At 45.1% G+C, this 18957-nt stretch overlaps 1 protein-coding gene across 1 annotated transcript; it reads right to left on the bottom strand.

The window, feature by feature from the left end:
• Positions 1–4205: 4205 nt before the first annotated feature.
• LOC135901884 (monocarboxylate transporter 12-like) lies at positions 4206–16260 on the bottom strand. Its single transcript, XM_065431710.1, has 5 exons — positions 16140–16260; positions 14564–14827; positions 8968–9111; positions 7505–8350; positions 4206–5546 (listed from the first exon to the last, which is right to left on the bottom strand). Exons 2-5 carry the CDS (start codon positions 14817–14819, stop codon positions 5293–5295), a joined length of 1500 nt encoding a protein of 499 aa, XP_065287782.1. The 5' UTR covers positions 14820–14827; positions 16140–16260; the 3' UTR covers positions 4206–5292.
• Positions 16261–18957: the final 2697 nt, after the last annotated feature.

The following is an 18957-nucleotide window of genomic DNA, read 5'->3' as shown; positions in this document are numbered from 1 at the left end:
ATTCGAAACCAGCAGTCACTAGATTTTAGATTTGTCTTTTAAATGCAGCAAACCTCGTCAAATTTGGTGCAGTGGTTGCCGAGAAAAACGAATTCTCCTTTTACATGTATTCAGATAGGAGCACTCGAGCTGAAGCTTCCTCTTAAGGGAAGTAAAAGACAACGCATTGATATTCTTGTACTACGTGGTTTTTCGAATGTTTCCGGGACTCTAGGGACTCTGAAAAATCGGACGTTGACTGTATTACTCCCCAAGAGGATGCTTCAAATTGTCCGTGGGGCGAACGCGCTGCGGAAGTGGGACGAGAACAGAAAGCGCCGACGCTTGGAGGTAAGAACTGAAAAGGAAGCGTGCTGCCGCTACTCGCTTCTTTGAAAGAGCTTGAACCAAAAAAAAAAAACAAAGCCTTGGCTTACGCCGAGATGCACGCGTCCCTCATACAAACAAGAATAAACCCTTTAAAGCAGTGAAACGCAACACTGATCCCTTGTGCACGAGCTGAGAGTATGTCAGGACAGTTGTGGTTGGCTTTCCAGCTGCGGAGAGAGAATCTCACTTGCGAAAAAGTTCGGGCCTCAACCAATGAACTTACTATCAGCTGATAGAAATAGATCCTATTTGAACATATTTGTTTCTGCATGCACCTCTTTTCATTCGTATTTGAAAATGTTCGAATTGATTTTCATTCGACTTTACCATATTTTGCGAAGTTATTTAGCTCGCTTAGTATTTTAGTAACCCTTCCTTTCTGTTATCATTTGGAATAGGATAAACACTACTAAGGAGTAGTGCCTATTTTATTCCAAAAAAAAAACAGAATGGAACAGAACTATTCAAACTGGATTCGGTCGTGGTTTTTATTTTTCGACATGCTTACTAGAGAGTTACAGCATCGGGCGATAATGTGTCAGCCCATCTTGACATAAAAAAAATTTCTGTGTCACTCAAGGAATTTTGCAACGACATGCAGGGGAAACCTGGGAAATGCAGGGAATCCTGAAATCCCAACTTGGTAGACACCCTGACTATTGCTAAGGGATAATGCCGACTCTACCTTTCATACGTCGTCGCGTTGCGAATGTCAAATTAAAATTCATTCAAACAGTGACTCAATTATCATAACTGGCAGGACTAACTTACTAGTGATCACGAATCAGTTTGTTTAGCGTGACAGTGGCAGCCTTTATTCGTGTACGCTGTCACTGATCAATTCAAAGTCATTAAATTAGTATCTTTTTGTGTACCGCTGCTGAGCGATTAGGGCCCGTTATTAGTTATCATTAGCGATATGCTCTGTTCGATGCTCTCGTAATTCATAGAGAATACCTAATGAATATCAAATGAAATTTCATAAACATGCCTTAAATTATAACAGCCAGGAGGTGGTAGAAACGAGTCGCTAATGATCAGAAATTACTCTGTTTAGTATAAGAGCGGTAGCCTTGATTCCTGCACGTCCTCATTGGCTTCAATGAAAGGGTGATTGAATGATGACGAGCCGTTGGTGGTCACTAGTGAAACGTTACGTTCGACGTGCTGGTACTTTTAAGCAGCACGGCGTCATGCATATCAAATGAAATGTTGTAAAACTTGTAATCAACTGGTTTCAATCGTTGGAGGTGCACAACTTGCGCGCTGCGTGAACGGTGAGTCGCAACCACACATTAACAAAGACGTAGGTCTCTTTACTCGAGCATTTGAAAATGACGAATGGGCCCGAACACTTGGAAAGAAGCTTTTGGTAAAGCCGACTTTTCCGAACTGGTGTGCATAGTCACACGAAGTCACCCGTGGCGAATGTGATCGGCAAATGTACGTCGTAGCGAGCCTTAGCATCAGTACCCGACAATATAGGCAGGACACAATATCTGCGACACAGCAACATCTTCTGTAGGTGAAAAAGGAAGTATGATGTCGACAAAACTTTGAGGATGGCGAACATAGAGGAGAAAGAAACGTGTGTATCCTGCATCCTCATGTTTATTCATTCTCACTTCACTGAACGTAGTTCAAGCCAACTTGGATCACTGCGTATGGAAAACTAAGTATATCCCACACTTCAACTAATCTCTCCTGTAACATTGCCTCAGTTGGCATGTACCGCTCTTCAGTGAACCTCTTCAAGACCGACTTGCGCCACTATGTATGTGCCACAACGTATATGCCGCTCGTCAAATTCTCTCCTACCGACGTGGGCCAGTGAAGATGGACCGCTCTTCATTAAACCTATCTAACCCTAACTCGGATTGCTGGGCATATGTCACTTTAACTATTTGCCACAACGTGCGTATCGCTTTTCAATAAACTTGTTTCATGCCAAATTGGATCAATGTGTGTGTGCTTCTCTCCGATGAACGACATTTCCGATAGTCACAGTGAACGGTTTTACGCTACCAATGTGTAAATGGATATGTGTCGTTTTTTGAATGAATCTCCTTGACCCCGACTTGCGTAACTGAATGTGTGCCACTGCGTATGCACCGATGTTCAATTACGTAAGACATATATGAATACCTGCGCTGGACGGTGGAGCCGAATCCGCTTCATAAATGTCCATACAGTCTCGGCCGTGTGAGTAATAATTCACACACGCTACGCGTGCAGACGTCAATGCGGCGCAGCGCTGCTAGGTGGCGCTGTGGGTCCAGAACGAAGCGCGAGAGTGCATCGTGGCGGAATACGCGCCTCCTACATGACGCCTTTCCGTGTTTATAGTATGGCATGTAGATACAGTGTTTCGATGATTATCGTATTGAAGACGACATTCATCATGACAGATACCCAGTCGTTTCTTTTCCCCAATGAATTGCATTGGGCAGACTAGGCATGTGATTATTTTGACAAATGGCATAGTACACGTTGGTGAGCAGTTTTGACAGTCAGTCTAACAGGCAGGTAACGCTGGTGCTACTTCGAGACTAGATAGGTAACAATATTCAGGAATGAGGGCGGGTGTGCCAGAATAAATACAATAGCATTTAGGGAAAATTAGGAAAGTCTCGGGCACGTTTTACCGGTCACTCACCGTAGTGCCGGATGCATAACACAGAGGAGAAACACTGGAGCCAGCCTTTCGCCAGTGCAGACAGTGCTATTTCCGGCGAGTCTTATGCTATCTTCGGCTGGTCGTTTCTGAGCGCTCTAGAGCGCTCTCGCGAGCGGCGTTGTCTTCGGCTGGTTGAAAAAGGATGCGCGCCCTGCGTTCGGCTGGTTCTTCTCGCTTGCTCTCCTCCATCTTGGAGCGCTCTGAGGCGCTCCGAGCCCTGTCGTCGGAGCAGTCATCGAGATTGAAACGTAATCGCAGCGCCGCGTCGCTGCTGTTGGCGACGGCATACCGTAACCTTAGCAACCTAGGCCACTGTATGCTGGCGTCTCGACGAACGCTCGTCCCGCCGGCACGTCCACCGGCTTTTCCGGCAGCGCCGGGAACTTTGGATAGGCGAATCATCGGACGTTGGCAGTAGTCACGTGGTTTCGCATCGGCAATTTCCTCCTCCGAGAGCGAGTCGCACGTTCGGCTTGCGCGCTTGTTCTCTACCCTTGAGCTCGGGAAACGCGCGATCTACCCGACTCTGCTTCGGGGCATACAAGCGACCAGTCGAAGATACCATTATCAAAGCCCAGCCAGCGTCAGCCGCTTCCTAGAGTAGACCATTGTATTCCCGTGACGTAACAGTAAAAGAAGCGCCTACATCCAGTTTATTCCAGTTCTAGAGCGTCCACTGCTCAGTGAAGCCGCCCCAGTGTCATCTGGTAAACGCAAGTGCCCCGAGTGCAATCACGTGTCAAAAGGTGCTTTGCTTAACACTCGGGTGCAGCGAAAGATGTTGGCTATCGCAACACTGATTTCTCGGCAGACAACAAGCACTGCGGAAGAAATCGCAGCGCGCACATGCTGACATATATGCTCTGATAACGGCGATTGAGAGACGTTTGTTGCGAGCATAAAGCAATAAACGCGGATAAGGTAGCGTGGTGGCAGTGAAAAGATACGGAATTCTCGTCTTTCTTCTGCTTTGTCTTTTGTGTGATATTTATGAAACCTAAAAAAAAGTTTATTGGAATACAGGGCAGTGAGAAGGTTTAGAATGACAAAAAAAAATAACGGCAATGCTAGCTAGTTCAGGTGATAAAGACAAAAATAAGAATTTATTGCAAAGAATAGCAGACAACTGTCTTTTATTCATTTGAATTCATCACAGGCATTGATTGTAAGTATAAACCACGAAGTTTACAACAGCGTCGCGATTGCAGCTCAGGTCCTGATAGTATGACGTGCACTCCATGAAAGCAACTATAGGGGGAATTTTGCTCAATTGTGTTGATAAACATAGCTCGTCGACAACATAGAGGGTGCTTAAAGTTCAATATTTGGATGCAGACATTTCTGCATCACCCAACCGAACAAGTACATAACTTCGTAAGAGACAAGAGGAAAATTGACTTCTGAAGTAGCAGTGATACATTTCGGCCTCAGCATGATCCTGCACGCATGCCCACAAGGCACGCCTGCGATCAAGTTCATTCTGAAGTTAAATATCAGCCTAGAACAAAAGCCACCCTTAAGTTCAAGCGTCCTAAACGGAGCCTGATACCCGTATACAAGAGGAAGGCTGTGGTAGAAGCTGTCATGTTATGCTAATGACGCAAGAGTGGCGGTGATGGTGTAACAATATTCTCTGGTATTTGCATGGGCTATACTGGCGCTTTTCTGCATTTTGCCCTTTTATTACCCAAAGATGAAATCGCAACAATACCAGGATGAAATCAATAGCATGCAAAAAATGGAGTGCGCGTTGGAACACTGATCACGTATCATTATTGTGTGTATTATCACTGCGTTAATTCGTGCAAACCACAGATACTTCATTCACTCCCTGAACTGGCATGGCAGATACTGAGTTCATCAGGCGACACAAATTACTGCAGTGAGGCGTCTTCCACGTGGCAGCGCGGAAACAGTTAGCTTCAAAAGCGGCGGCCTAGGCCGTACTGGTCAAACAATTTTGCCTCACTATTGCCTCTATTATACCAACAGTACTGTAAATAAATAGTGACAAAAATTGGCCTTATGAATTTTTACGTTATCGGTATGACATATACAGTAACGAAACCGGCACGCTTGGTAGTATGGGGCAGATAGCACCAGGTTCAGCCACTCCACGCCTAGCGTCCTTCAATCTTAGCGTACTAAAGTATACAGAGTATCCTTCAGCTTTCTTGTGATAGTGGCATTTCATATGCACTGGTAATGCGAGTACTTCGCCTTACGAAATCGTGACAAATTCAACATCACGTTTCATAGTCGGCGGGCATCTCTGCCCTGTTGGTAGACGCAAATTTCTTGAACTCTCCCGTATACTGGGAGCGAGTAGCACCCGCGGCAAGCGAGTCATCCACGGTGCCCTTGTGGTCCAACCTCCAGATCCCTTTTCTCTTGTTTTCAGCGCAGACCACAAGGAGCCAAATGAGCGCCAGGGCGACGAGTGCAGACGCCAGAAGCGTGTACAAGCTGTCGTAGGCGCCAATGTTGTCTCTGAAGTAACCTGTAACGATAACGTTGTAATGGTGGAAAATCTGGCGCTTTGGACATAACGAGAAAGTGGAGTGGTATTGCCGTACCGGTCACCTTATGTAAGAGAAAAACAGCGGATATTTATTAAAGCATAACTTCAGTGTTGACCCCTACATCTGTCAGTGTGGCATTTTCACTTTTTTGGCTGCATGCGGTGGTAATGAATTAGTTGTGCGCGAAGCATTTTCACCAAATCAAAGTGCCACAGTCAATATTTTTGTGATTATTATGGTGGTGCAGTTGCATAACGATTCTTTCAGTACATGGACAGTGAGTTGCTTTTATGGAGGAAGTGAAAAAAAATGATGCGTAACGAGTTCCTGGGATATTTTATCGGAAGTTCTGTATATTATCACCATTTCGATTTCGTCAAACTGCCAACCCTAAAGCCCGTAGGCTGACTTAAGGCACTGTACCATAAGATGGATGGTAACTCGTGAACTTCATTTAGTCAGTTTTCACGAAATTCGCCACAGAAGCTACAGGCTGGTGACGTGTGAAAAGCCAGCCACTTTAGCTAGTAAAGTTTTCTGTCTATTATAATTCTGCGTTGGCCATTCACTAGCTGCATGTAGGTTGCACGCCCTGATCTGTATCTGTAGTTGTCGCCTGGATGCTTCGATAAATGAAGCGGTGGTGAGCTATTAATAGGTGACGTGTTCCAATACATCGTACAGTGATGCATGACAGATGGTCTTGATGCATCACTTGCTGCGAGAACTTTGCTATCTGCGTATTAGGCATGTTGATTACGGTGAGCTTTTCTTTGTTATAATCTTTCCTATACAATTGTCTCATTTATATATGCTTCAGCCCCTATTTAGAGATCTAGAATGAGTGGCAAACGTTACACAATATCAGTAAAAGACAATAAAGCCAATACAAGGTAGTAATTGAACCTTGAGCGAAGTGGCATTGAAAACTACACACACACAAAGAACAATACTATATATGAAGCAATTTACTTGTTAGCAAGGTACAAGTCGCTATGCATGCTGAACATGTAACGATGAAGCCAAATTTTGACTTACTAGGACTGACAAATAAAGGGAAAATCATACATCCACCCGTTTGTAGTAATTGCTACAAAGGAAACCCATACGGATTCCTCGAAAGAAAAGCGTCGCAGTTCAAGAAAAATTGGAATTTTTCTTCAACTGCGAGGACTTTCTTTTCAAGGAATCCATATGTGTTTCCTTTGTAGCAATTTCTACGAACGGGTGCATGTATAATTTTCCCTTTATAATTTGCTCCTCTCCACCTTGCGGGTTTCCGCAGAACCATTACGTCATACTAGGACTGGCGTTCAAGAGTACGCGGTAAATGAAAAAAAATGGCTGTGGCTTAGGTAAGGTTAAGCCCAGGATGCGAAGCATACTAGCCTTTATTTTAGTTGTTGAACCACTGTTTAGCCTGGTGAACTGCTGTTGCTTGGCTATATTTGGTTCGGCTAGACGAAGAAACAACTCATGCATTACTTCTTCGCCTTCAAGAGTGGAACGCGACAGCGTTCCCGTCGACCCGCCAAGGGGTGTAAGACAATGGGCTACAGGGCAGCGACTACGCGCCCCGCATTGGACGCGGTGAGCGTCGAGCAAAGCAGCGTTCGGCGCGGCAACGAAATGTGCCCCTGAGCAAGAGACGCACGCCTTAGAAACAGCGCGTTTCTAAGGCAACACCGCATTCACTAGAGGCGCTTTTGTACCGCTTTGAAGCGTTGTACTCGTGGCTCAGTGGTAGCGTCTCCGTCCCACACTCCGGAGACCCTGGTTCGATTCCCACCCAGCCCGTCTTGCAAGAGTTGAGCCAAAGCCACTTCTCCTCTGTCGTGACGTCACGGTGTCACGTGATTTCATGGTCACCGCCGCGCCTGAGGAGCTGGGTCGAGCCCTCGTAATATGCTTCGCATAAAAAATAATAAACTCTTACCTATGAGAAATGGTTTCAGCAGAAACAAAGGACCAGCGACCGTTCCCACAATTCCGTAGCTGATGGGCAGCCTGTCTAAGCCCACGTACTCGGCCATGATCGCAGGATACATGGTCATTCCACAACCGACGAAAGTGGCCACGCACAGGCAGATGACTAGCATCGACGCATAGGAGGTAGACCATGGGAGGGCGAGCAAGCACAGCCCCATGAGCAGGTAGTTAACCATGACGAGCGTGCTGCGCCTCAGGTAACCGCGATCCGCCAGCACAGGCAGTCCAAGTCGCCCGACGGTGTCCGTGATTGAAAAGAGAGGAACCAAGCCGACGGCTGCCGCCACAGATGTGCCTCGATCGACGGCAAAGTCTGGCACAGTTGTCATGAAGACATCGAAGTTGTAGTTGTAGATGATGTACGTAACCATTATTACATAGAACATGGGACATTTCAAGACCGTGAGGCCATAGCGCAAGCTCCTCGGGTCAGTAACTGGCTTATCGGTTAAGGGCTTTTCGGCGATAATTTTCATATCTCCACTCTCGATGGTGAAAACCAGTGCCTTAGCCTTCTGGGCTGCTACTTTCTCTTGGTGCTTCTTTCGCCGAATCCAAACAGGTTCTTTCAGCACGAGGCTGATAGCCGTTACGTGCATGACAATGGCACCGAAGATCATTACGCTGCTGCGGAAGTTGTAGGTTTCCTTGAGGAACAGGAGAAGCTTCGGAAACACGAAAGCCGAGCTTGTAGAACCGGTGTACATGATCCCGAGGGCTAGGCCCTTATACTTGTCAAAGTACTGGTTGATGAAGACGAACAGCATCATGAAAACAATTCCTGAGCCGAAACCTGCACAAAAGACAGAACGAAACAATTTAACGAATGGTACTTTAGACAACTCCGTCACAAGCACAGTGTCAAAGAAAAGCAGATGATTCTTATAAATACGAAGTGTTAGTTTATCTGTCTGGGTCTGTTTGCTTACTGCTTACAAGAGGGGTCCACATTCTTTGTGAGCTGTTCAACTGCACTGTAACACCCCTTCTCTCTCAATTCTTTCAATGGTGTAGAGACAATTTCCCATACTAGTAATATGCGTTCAATACATGACATTGCTGTTGTTGTTTATGTAAACGACTAGGCACTGCGTGCTTGGCTTCAAACAAGTCAGAAACTGCCATTTTAATTACGAAAATGTTTCTCTGGAAATTACGAAGAATTAATCATTGCTCCTAAGAGCGGCGGGAAAAAACACATTGATAACGTCATGGAGTGAACTTCGGTATTATATCTCCGCTAACTTTTTGTTCACACCTTTCTGCTGTGGCCGAGAGACGTTATCAATTTCGTGCATAGACTGAAAAATACCTGATTTTTGAAAAGGAAGTAGTGGTACCTAAGTATCAAAAAAAAAAGAACGGACACTTCCTGCAAGAATAGAATTTTTCGGAAGATAGAATGCTCACCGAACAGGATACCAAGAGTCGCTGTCATCCACGATATGCTCGGTGAAAAGCTGCTCGTGATTAGGCCCATCCACATCGTAACGCTGCCCACGTACATCACAGGCACTGGTCCGAACCTCTGGCACAAAGGGCCAGCTACAATTCCTGTGTAAAGAAAAAATCATCCGTTTAAAGGGTACCGTTAGGATTTCGGTAAAAGATTTCAATCCCAACATAATTCCGCCTAACGCGTATCGAGTTGTCGGAATTGGCTCGGTAAGAGTGTTCGGAGTCGGAATTTGCTCCGTAAGCGTATGCGAAGTGGGCGTAGGTGGCCACTGCCGCGCGCAATGCGTCGCCGTTTGACGTTCGCCGCAAGCGCGTGTTTATCTCGGAGGCCGACTATATAACCGCTTGCCAGAGAATAGGCGCGCCCATTCAACATGGAAGAAGAAGAGAGTGATACTACCGATACGGAGAGTTGTGTTTATGGCTGTACAGAAATTGCAAGACAATGTGCCCAGCAATTATGAATCAACTTTAATAAGCCTGCTTATGTTATTGTATATATCATTGATAAGCAATTTGCATAACTGCACAAGGCACACGTATAGCATAACCATAAGCCAACCAAAGCATATCCATAAGTGAACCTTAAGCATAACCATAGGCTAAGTCATAAAGCATAACCATAAGCTAAACCGTAAGCATACCCATAGGCTATATCATAAACCATAACCATAAGCTAAACCATAAGCATCACCCAAACCTTTTCGCTTCGAGATATCCAGGCTTAACCGTAGCTAAGCCCCAGCCAATTTTTAAAATGTTGATGGTGCACGAAATAAGGCCGACATTTGTCAGTGCTTTACGAAACAAATACTGTATATATAATTAGCCTGATGTCCATTGTCCTTTGCGCTACTACCAGCGCATGTAACACAGAACAGTGTGCACAAATATGCCCAGAACGTGCGCTAATATGTATGCACATAACACGCATGCCAGCAGCGGAAGCAAGAACGCTGCTCTGTACCGCCGCGGTCATTTAAACCCCCCCCCCCCCCCTGCTACAGGTTTGAAAACGGCAGAGGAGCGCTGGCTCCTTCATCTCTATACTAACACGGTACTGTGCCCGGCAGTACTACAGTATTTAACTTTGCTTTCTCTGAGGAGTGCCGACTACGTGGTTACGCGTTCCCGGACGTATTCCGCATGGTATAGGCTTGCCTTTCTATCCCGGCTTACCCTTCCCTCCCCCCCGCCCACCCGAGAGAGCTGGGAGGCTGCCCTGCTCGGCTGCTCTACCTTATAGAGCCAAAGAGCTCTTGTGGCTAGGGCCCGAGCCGCCGCGGAGGTCACAGGGGTCCCGGACTAGGGGCCTCTCCTAGATTTTGTAAGGGGCCGGCCGTTAGGGTCATCCTCAACTCTCTCTGTAAATAAGTGAAAGAAATGTTTACCCCCACCACCACCACCAGAAACGATGGAGTCGAGTTGGATGGTGCGTCAACTGGGCTTCGCTGCTTTTGCAGCCAAACGCGCTCCGCGTCTCCGCCGGCTAAACCTCAGCATGTGGGACACGCGTGCGCGTAAATATCGTGATACCACGATGGCGCCAAATCCAACGGTGACGGCTCGCACACACCTCGAGTGTCCGTCTCGTTTCTGTCGCAATAAAGTATACAGGGTGGTTCACGTAACTTGCGCCAAGGATTTAAAGAAGTCGTAAGCCGCAGCTGATTGAAACCAACGACATATGGTTCGCCGTCATGCGGCGCTCTTAGGAGTAGTTCTTAAAGCGAAGCTGAATGTGGCTAGGGTTACATGCATTTTTGTTCACCCTGAACAAAAACTATCATCAGCGATGGCTCATTCCCCTGTAAGCATTCATGCTCCCGTAAGCAGTGAAAAATGCAATGGCCCATAGCCCCGTAAGGCAGAGGCTACAAGCACTTGGCAAAGCAAAGTGAACAGTGCCTAAATTCTTTATAATCACGCATACAAGATGCAGAACATCATGTCCAAAATGTCAGCATCAATGCCTCATACCCCCGTGAGCAATCGCTCATACTCCCGTGAGCAATCGCTCATACCCCCGTAAGCAAGCAAAAAATGCAATGACTCATATTCCCGTAAGGTTCATGGCTACTAACTTAGCGTGAATTAGGTGCGATGACACCACCCCTGTTGCTGCTGTCGGTTATTTCAATGTGAATGTGCCGGTTCGGAAAAGGGAGCGGTTTACGCCTTCAGAGTCGCAGCCCCCCCATATCTCGCGCGATGCCACACTAATCCGGCCCAACTGAGAAGTCAGCCGCGTACGTGCATCGATTTGACATTATCAAAGAATGAGATTGCCGTTGCGAGTGAAATGATGACCACCGATCAAGACAATAAATGAGTGTGCGTACCTTTGTTCAAAATTATGTGTCACCTTCGTGTCATGTGTTAAACAGTTTCGCTGGTCAACAACCTTCACAGAGTCGAATGGCTCGTGATTTTATATTCTGCCTAATTATTTAATGAACAACGATGAAATATGACAAAGCTTTAATATTCGCTTTAGGGTCAAGTGCGTTTCCTTGACTTGTAGCGGTGGTTCAGAAACGGTAGATCCAATTATTTGTGGCAAGGTACAGGCTGCGTTGCGATTTTTTTCGGCGTTTAAAGGTAGCCCGTGCACTGTCAAATAAAATCACGTGAGTGCGCTCGTGCGCAATCGTATTGCAGCGCTCTCAAACGTGCGTCGAGCCTATCGCTTCGCAGGGACGACGGCGCTTCCTAGTCGTGCGCCACCGCGAAATATGCTGACGCACTGTGAAGCCGATGCCTAGAGCCGCGGCAGCTCACTTCGCCACTGTCAGCGCGCATGGTTCTTTCGCACGAAGCGCGGTTGCGAGCGCTGCAATACGATAGCCTATTATTGCGGTCATCATCATCATCATCATCATCATCATCATCATCATCATCGTCATCATCATCATCAGCCTAGTTACGCCCACTGCAGGGCAAAGGCCTCTCCCATACTTCTTCAACTATCCCGGTCATGTACTAATTGTGGCCATGTTGTCCCTGCAAACGTCTTAATGTCATCCGCCCACCTAACTTTCTGCCACCCCCTGCTACGCTTCCCTTCCCTTGGAATCCAGTCCGTAACCCTTAATGACCATCGGTTATCTACCCTCCTCATTACATGTCCGGCCCATGCCCATTTCTTTTTCTTGATTTCAACTAAGATGTCATTTACCCGCGTTTGTTGCCTCACCCAATCTGCTATTTTCTTATCCCTTAACGTTACACCGATCATTCTTCTTTCCATAGCTCGTTGCGTCGTCCTCAATTTCAGCAGAACCCTTTTCGTAAGCCTCCAGGTTTCTGCCCCACATGTGAGTCACGTGGTTTTATTTCATATTTCGCACGCTTTCTTTTAACGCCGTAACTATATCCACGTAGTATGTACGTTGGCACAAAAAATTGGATCGGTCGTTTCAGAACCACCTCTACAACACAACGAAATGCTTTTGGCCCTAAAGTTAATAATACACATTTTGCCTAATTCATTTGAGTTAATTACCTTTTTAAGCAGAATACACAAAATACTCTAAGCAGTGTCGCATGAGGGGATACGATATACCGTTCGCTTCATTCAACTATGGCTAACCCCTTTTTAAAAGCCTGGGCACAAGTTCGTGAAACATCCCTTATAGTGCATCGCAGGAATATGTCGCTGAATACTCTTAGTCACAGCCTTGGTGTAAAGAGTGCTGCCCACTTGAAGCATTCGCCAAATAATGCTGATTTCAGATTCTCGGAAGTGATCGAGTAAGTATTAATGCGAATAATTGACGAATGATACGTAAATATGGTAATACATGCTTGTCCCTCCAGCAGCGGTAAAATTGGGCTAGAATATTCACAGCTGGGGCCTCATCTGTGAAAGATATTCGTCACACGAAGCAAGCACATCGCGTTGTCTCCCCGGTGTATGACAATGCATATGTTCATGCTGGCATATCAATAAAGAACAGGGCACTGAAGGCACGCCCAGTTGTCTTTACTAAACCGATGTTGCAGGGAATGGTTATCACATATTGGAACCAAAACGTACTGGCGGAAAAAAAGTTCAACCACACAAAAAAGAGCACCCAGCTGTGTGTGAGCGTTTTGGGAGCCAAGGAATATTATTTCCCCAAACGTTCCGGCATTTTGCGAGCGTTGAAAACATATATTGAATGACGCATAGTTCAAGTAAAGATACGATGCTACAGCCGTCTACCCATTAAAATATTTTATAACAATCATTTACAATTTTAATTTTACTGAAAGCCCTTTATTATATACATCAGAGTACTGTTCGCTACACTGCAAAAATTATTTACGCATAATTGTTTATACCGATAGAATTGTCACTGAATGTGAATGCATTTCTTACGGACTTACGTTGTCATATAGTTAGACGTCCCTCCAGCTTCCTTTTTCTCTTGTATTATGTATTCTTTTGCTCCTTCTCAGTTTAAGGTTTCGTTTTGTTTTATGTATTTAATAATTTTACTCTATGTTACATTTTCCCGGTTATTGTGAATCTCTCGGTGGGATGCAACTACTCCGCCAAATCACAAGCTTCCTTAGGTGCGGCAGGGAATTCGAACGTGATTGAACAGGCACATAAACGTAGTAATTAAAATAGCGGGCATTTGAGGCTTGTGAAGTCGTGAATCCATTTAAAGAAGTAAGAATATTTCGTTTGCCGAGCTAGAAGTGCTCAGCCATTGGTATAAATTGTTTCAACAATACCCTCCCAATTCCTAACGGTTATAGTCCTGTTAAATATGTTCTTTACTAAATGTCCATATTTTCATGCTTGCGAGCGCACACAAAACACGGCGTCCTTTTATTTTTGACGAGTTTCATGAAGAATCGCCACTTGAAAAGTATACAGCACGTAGACGGTCATAAGGAAAACGCTCCTGGTAAACTAGGCTTTCGAATTGATGGAATATTTGTTCAGCAATCTTATCTCATCTCTAAGGAGATTTCGCGAGTGGCCACCGCTGCGGTGACCAGGATAGCGATAGCCGATTATGCGGGCGATCGTTATCACCAGCGGTGAGTGCTCCAAGCGAAGAGAATGAGGAAACGCTGCCTCTGAATGGAGCTTTCTCGAAACGACCGTTGTAAATAGCCTACAGTAGTCATCCTGGGCCCTAAAGCATATCTACAGTGTTCAAAAAAAGTTTGTGACAGCAGTTAGTTTGACATAGTTTACACTGATTCGCCAAAAACAAAAACCTTCCAGAGCACTCAACCTAAGTAAGGACGCGGTCTCTACTTACAAAAGGGAGGTAGAAAGAGAGAGAGTATTTATTGTGTGCTGGAGAGGTTTGCAGTACCACGCACCTGGCATCCTACTGCGGATTGAGAGTAGTGATGCCTTATATGGCCCGCTCATACATGGACTGTGCACCTACTAGCATACTCGTACCTGGTGCTGGGTATCTATTGGAGCCTTGTAAATGTACATGCAATTACTGAACATCTCCTTCTTACGAAAACCCGTGATGTAAGATTGCAACACGAGAGAACCGACTTTAAAATACAGATTATTGTGTTCGCTCACCGGCCAGATTGCTCACGGCACCGAATAGGCAAATGGGCCACGCGGCTTGTCCACGATCGACACGGAACTCTTCCATCATGCCAATGTACAGGAAGCCAGAGGACCGGATCGTCGCTGAAGTCATGAATGTGACGAGTGCGCAGAGACCAGCCATGTACCAGCAAGTATCCACTCCGGGCTCTCTCTGCAGCTGCTTGGGTGGCGGCGGCTTGTTCACGACGACGTCCTGTTTCCTCTGTTCGATGTTGTAAGCCATTTTTTCAACTGCAGGGAATGTAAAATAAAATTAAAGCCATTTGCTTTCCCGGTTAACTGTTCCAAGACTCTGTCGAGAGCAAAACACCTCTTCTGAAGTCATCAACTTCATGACTTGGATCATGATTTATTTCGCCTCAAAGGCTCCCAAAAAGACTTTGCGTAAGAGCGTGTCTGCATATGCGTGAAAGGGGGGGGGGGGGTTGATGCACATACAGTGTGTGACACACCAAGAAAAAGAAAGGCACGAGTGCAACGAAAATGGCAGCAAAGGGCCACGAAAACAGACATAGTAAATGATGCTATAAGGGCAAATTATAGCGACATGAGATGTCATGAGCATCTTGATTGTGTAAATGCGAATGATATTTGGCACCTGTGGAACGCATGAAACGCGTCATCTGGGAAGGCCTATAAGCTCTCTCGAGCAAACCTTATTCGTGAACTGGAGCGAATCTATGGCACAAATAATTTCTCGTTGTGCCCAACTACCCCGTTGTAAACAGACAACACTTTTTACGCGAGACCTCCTGCCACGGAACGCGTGTGCCACTGAATCCCGCTTTTACCAACCCTAGCTTGCTACAGAGCTGCATTTGCTCGCTGCTTTGCTAAAAACACTGGACACGCATTTTGGGAGCATGGCAACATTCTGCACTTTCCACCAGTGTGTCGATCAATTTATCTCTGGCTATGGGATATTAACATTACGGAAACTAGTCCATGTGTCATCTGAGTCTCTTAAAATACTACAAACGGACGAGCGACGTGTTGTGAGTTCTACTCAGCTAAATATTATGCTGTATTCTTAGATAGTAAGGGAAATAACAATTGTAATGAATGAAATTCAGAGATGCGTTGTAATATGTGTATTCATTTAAACAAACGCAGTCTTTTTCTTGTGCGAAGGGACGCCATGCTAATACCGTGAGAAACTTTGATTTACTGACGGCTGAGCTACCATGTGTCTATCTTTAACCGCCATTCCAGTACAGTGGTCTCAGTGCCAGTGTAGAGCTGTCTACTGTAGTGTGTGGTATCGAACCAATCAAACAACTTTAGAGTAAGGAAGCAATTACGAGACAATATTCGCGTCAAATTGTATGTTCGGTGTAGCTTCAGGTAGTGTGTTAGTTGAAGAGCCATCACAACCTTTTTTTCCCTTTATAGTGACTATTAATCGCCGAACTCTGTGAAATGTCCCTGCTTTACCGTCATCCATAACTTATGAGTGCACAGCGAGGTAAGGGCTAGCATAACGACAGAAAAATAGGAGTAATTACAACATACATACTGCGTCAAAATTTTTTTGTGGGCTTACTTGCTCTTAAAGCAGCGTTTCCACCGATGGGTGCTTGTTTCTTCAAGTGCCAGCCGAGCAGTCCTGGCAATGCGGACTACAGAAAGCAATGAGACCTGTGCGAGTGCAACCAGCTTACGACGTTTGCACGTACGGCTAATTTCCTTACACGCCTTATATGTTGACGTTTATCACTGACCTACGTATCGCTGCTGGGCGAGAGAGGTTAAGAGAAGGGGAGAGGTCTTTGTCTTCTGGGAAGAATATCGTTAATTTTCGACGCCAATTCTCTATGCTGGTTTGGTCCGCCGCCATCCACGGGGAAAGGAGGCGAAGGAAAGGGAAAACCGACTACTTCTTTCCTTCGTTCCTTTAGTCGGAAACTAGCGTCGGCGTGAGGCAATGAAAAGAGCAGGCGCACTCTTGTTGTCTAATGGCTTTACAGCTTAACTCAGCGACAAGGTGAGATATATAGACAAGATATTCCAGGGACCTGTTGATGTTGTGGGCTCGCGGATCAGATGCCAGAAAACTCGCCGTGGTTGCGAGTGTTATTGCCCGATATTGGCCGATAATTTGTAAGGGCGTTTTTGTCTCCGGATATGGGTATCCGAACAACCCTTGCTATGTTCAGTTGGTCAGGAAAGATACCAGTATCGAACATTAAGTTTATATGTGTGAGAACACTTTGTAGTAAGTTGGAAACATACTTTACTGGTTCAGCCCTAAATTCGTCATAACCAGCGGCGACATTTTTATTCTATTGAGTAACTCTTCAGCCTCTTGCGGGGAGACGTGATAAAGAACAAGCGAATTTGGTAAAGAACTGATGTGCCTTGTTTGTTGTTTACTGCCTATAATTGCGATATCTGCCTTCCCTGATTGTATAGAATACTCATTCCAGGTGTTAGCCAAACACTGCCCTGTTATCGCATTTCCATTTATCTCAATCTCTTGTAGGGTGGTTATTGCATTGTTTCAGCTTGTCAATCGGTTTACTGTTTCTCATATCTCTTTTACATTAGTTTGATGGTGAAGAAAGTTTCATAATAAATTTCATTGGCTTTCTTTAGATCTAAAGTTAGTTTATCTCGAAGCTTCTTGAATTCCTTAAATAGGTTTACATCGTGCGTACTAATAAAAGTGTGATACATCTTGTTTTTTTTCTCTTATTCTTCTGTACAGTGCAGGGATAATCCAATGTTTCCTTATTGGTTTCTTATTCTTTCGGCCATATTGTAAAGGAAACGAATCATCATAACTTACTTTCAACTTGTGGTAGAAGTTTTCGTTAGCATCATTAGCATCACTGCAGTCATACACACTAGACAAATTTATTGCCTCCACCAACGATAAAAAAAATTTGGGGGGTCTGTGATTAATCACTCGATAGCTGATTACTTCAAGATGTCGGTGTGTGAAGTGATCAGTAACACAAACACTGGTAGATGATCGCTTACGTCGCTAAATATCACTCCACCCATTAGTTCTGACACACTGATATCCGTAACACAGATGCCTATGGTCGCATATGTTTTAGGGCCAATGTGTGTGGGAACCGAAACAATATTCTCACATCTATATGACATAATCAGACTCTTATAATTCATCGCGTACTGGTCATTACTAACCGTATTTATATTTATATCACCCCCAACAACAAACGTAACTTGTTTGTCTGAAAAACCTGCAGCAATTCTTCAAGAAAGTCTAAGAAGTCACGTTTAGAACCAGCTGGTTGCCTATATATGGCAGCAAGCTGAAATTGAGATGTGTTTTTAACTAAGCATTCAACATGTACATTTGTAATTGTGTACTCCTCAATGACGCTGTAAGGATAGCTATGATTGATATGTACCACCACAAGCCTTCCACTTTTTCCTACGCGGTCCAAGCGTATGCACGTGTGATTGTTATTGACTGGTGCATCATCGGTAATAGTCAGCCAAGTCTCCGTAAAACCAATGACTTCAAATCTCAGCACGAGAGACTCCAAGAAAATTTGTAGGCTGTCAAGCTTGTTTCTTCTACTTCTAATGTTGAAATGAATCAAGAAGAAGTTTGATTGCTTGGTCCTAAATATGGTGTTAAATACTTCTGATGTGTATACATCACACGTGCACATCCACAATAAGGAGAAAGCAAGCTTATAGTTAGCTGATGCAATCTTTAGTTCATTTTTGCAAGGTCATCGGAAGAAGAGATTCGCAGGACACGGCTATAGGCGTCTTTCCTTGCTAGGACCTTGCCACCTGCTGTCAGGCAATAGAACCCCCAAATTTTTTTAACTTTGTCATTAAAAGCTAAAACGATTTTTGCTCTTAATAATGACTGCTTTTTTGAACAATTTCATTGTAAATCACCTGAGTGAAGCCCTTCACGGCAACAGAGTTCGGTACTATAAAGCCGTTGTATCAACATCAACAACCGATTGTTTTTTTTTCTTTTGGTAAACGACATCTCTTCAGCGCGAGACAGCGAGGCCTTGGGCAAATACCCGTATGACGGCTTCCATCTCGGCAGTAACATAACCAATATACGTGTACTATTATTTTAACCCCTATCTCGCGCCTGCATAAAAGAAAAACAAAAGTCAAGGCACGAGAGCTCTCATAAGTATTTTGCTCGTCCTCAAAGCTCTGATATAGAGTCGCAGCAGACGCTGCGAGCGAGCGCAAATCTATAGAATATAATGGCGTTTCTTTTCTTTGTAACCAGTCGAACGTGGACACCGTCACTGTCAGGGTTGGAGCAGCAGCAGCAGCATTTTGCTGTACGCGACACGTGCTGTCAAACCGGACTGCACCCGCCTAGAGCCGTCGCCTCCAGTCAGGTGGGC

This window comes from Dermacentor albipictus, chromosome 2, assembly GCF_038994185.2.
Source record: "Dermacentor albipictus isolate Rhodes 1998 colony chromosome 2, USDA_Dalb.pri_finalv2, whole genome shotgun sequence".
Taxonomy (NCBI): domain Eukaryota; kingdom Metazoa; phylum Arthropoda; class Arachnida; order Ixodida; family Ixodidae; genus Dermacentor; species Dermacentor albipictus.
Note: the sequence above shows the minus strand (reverse complement) of the source record. Positions and strands in the feature narration are given on the sequence as shown.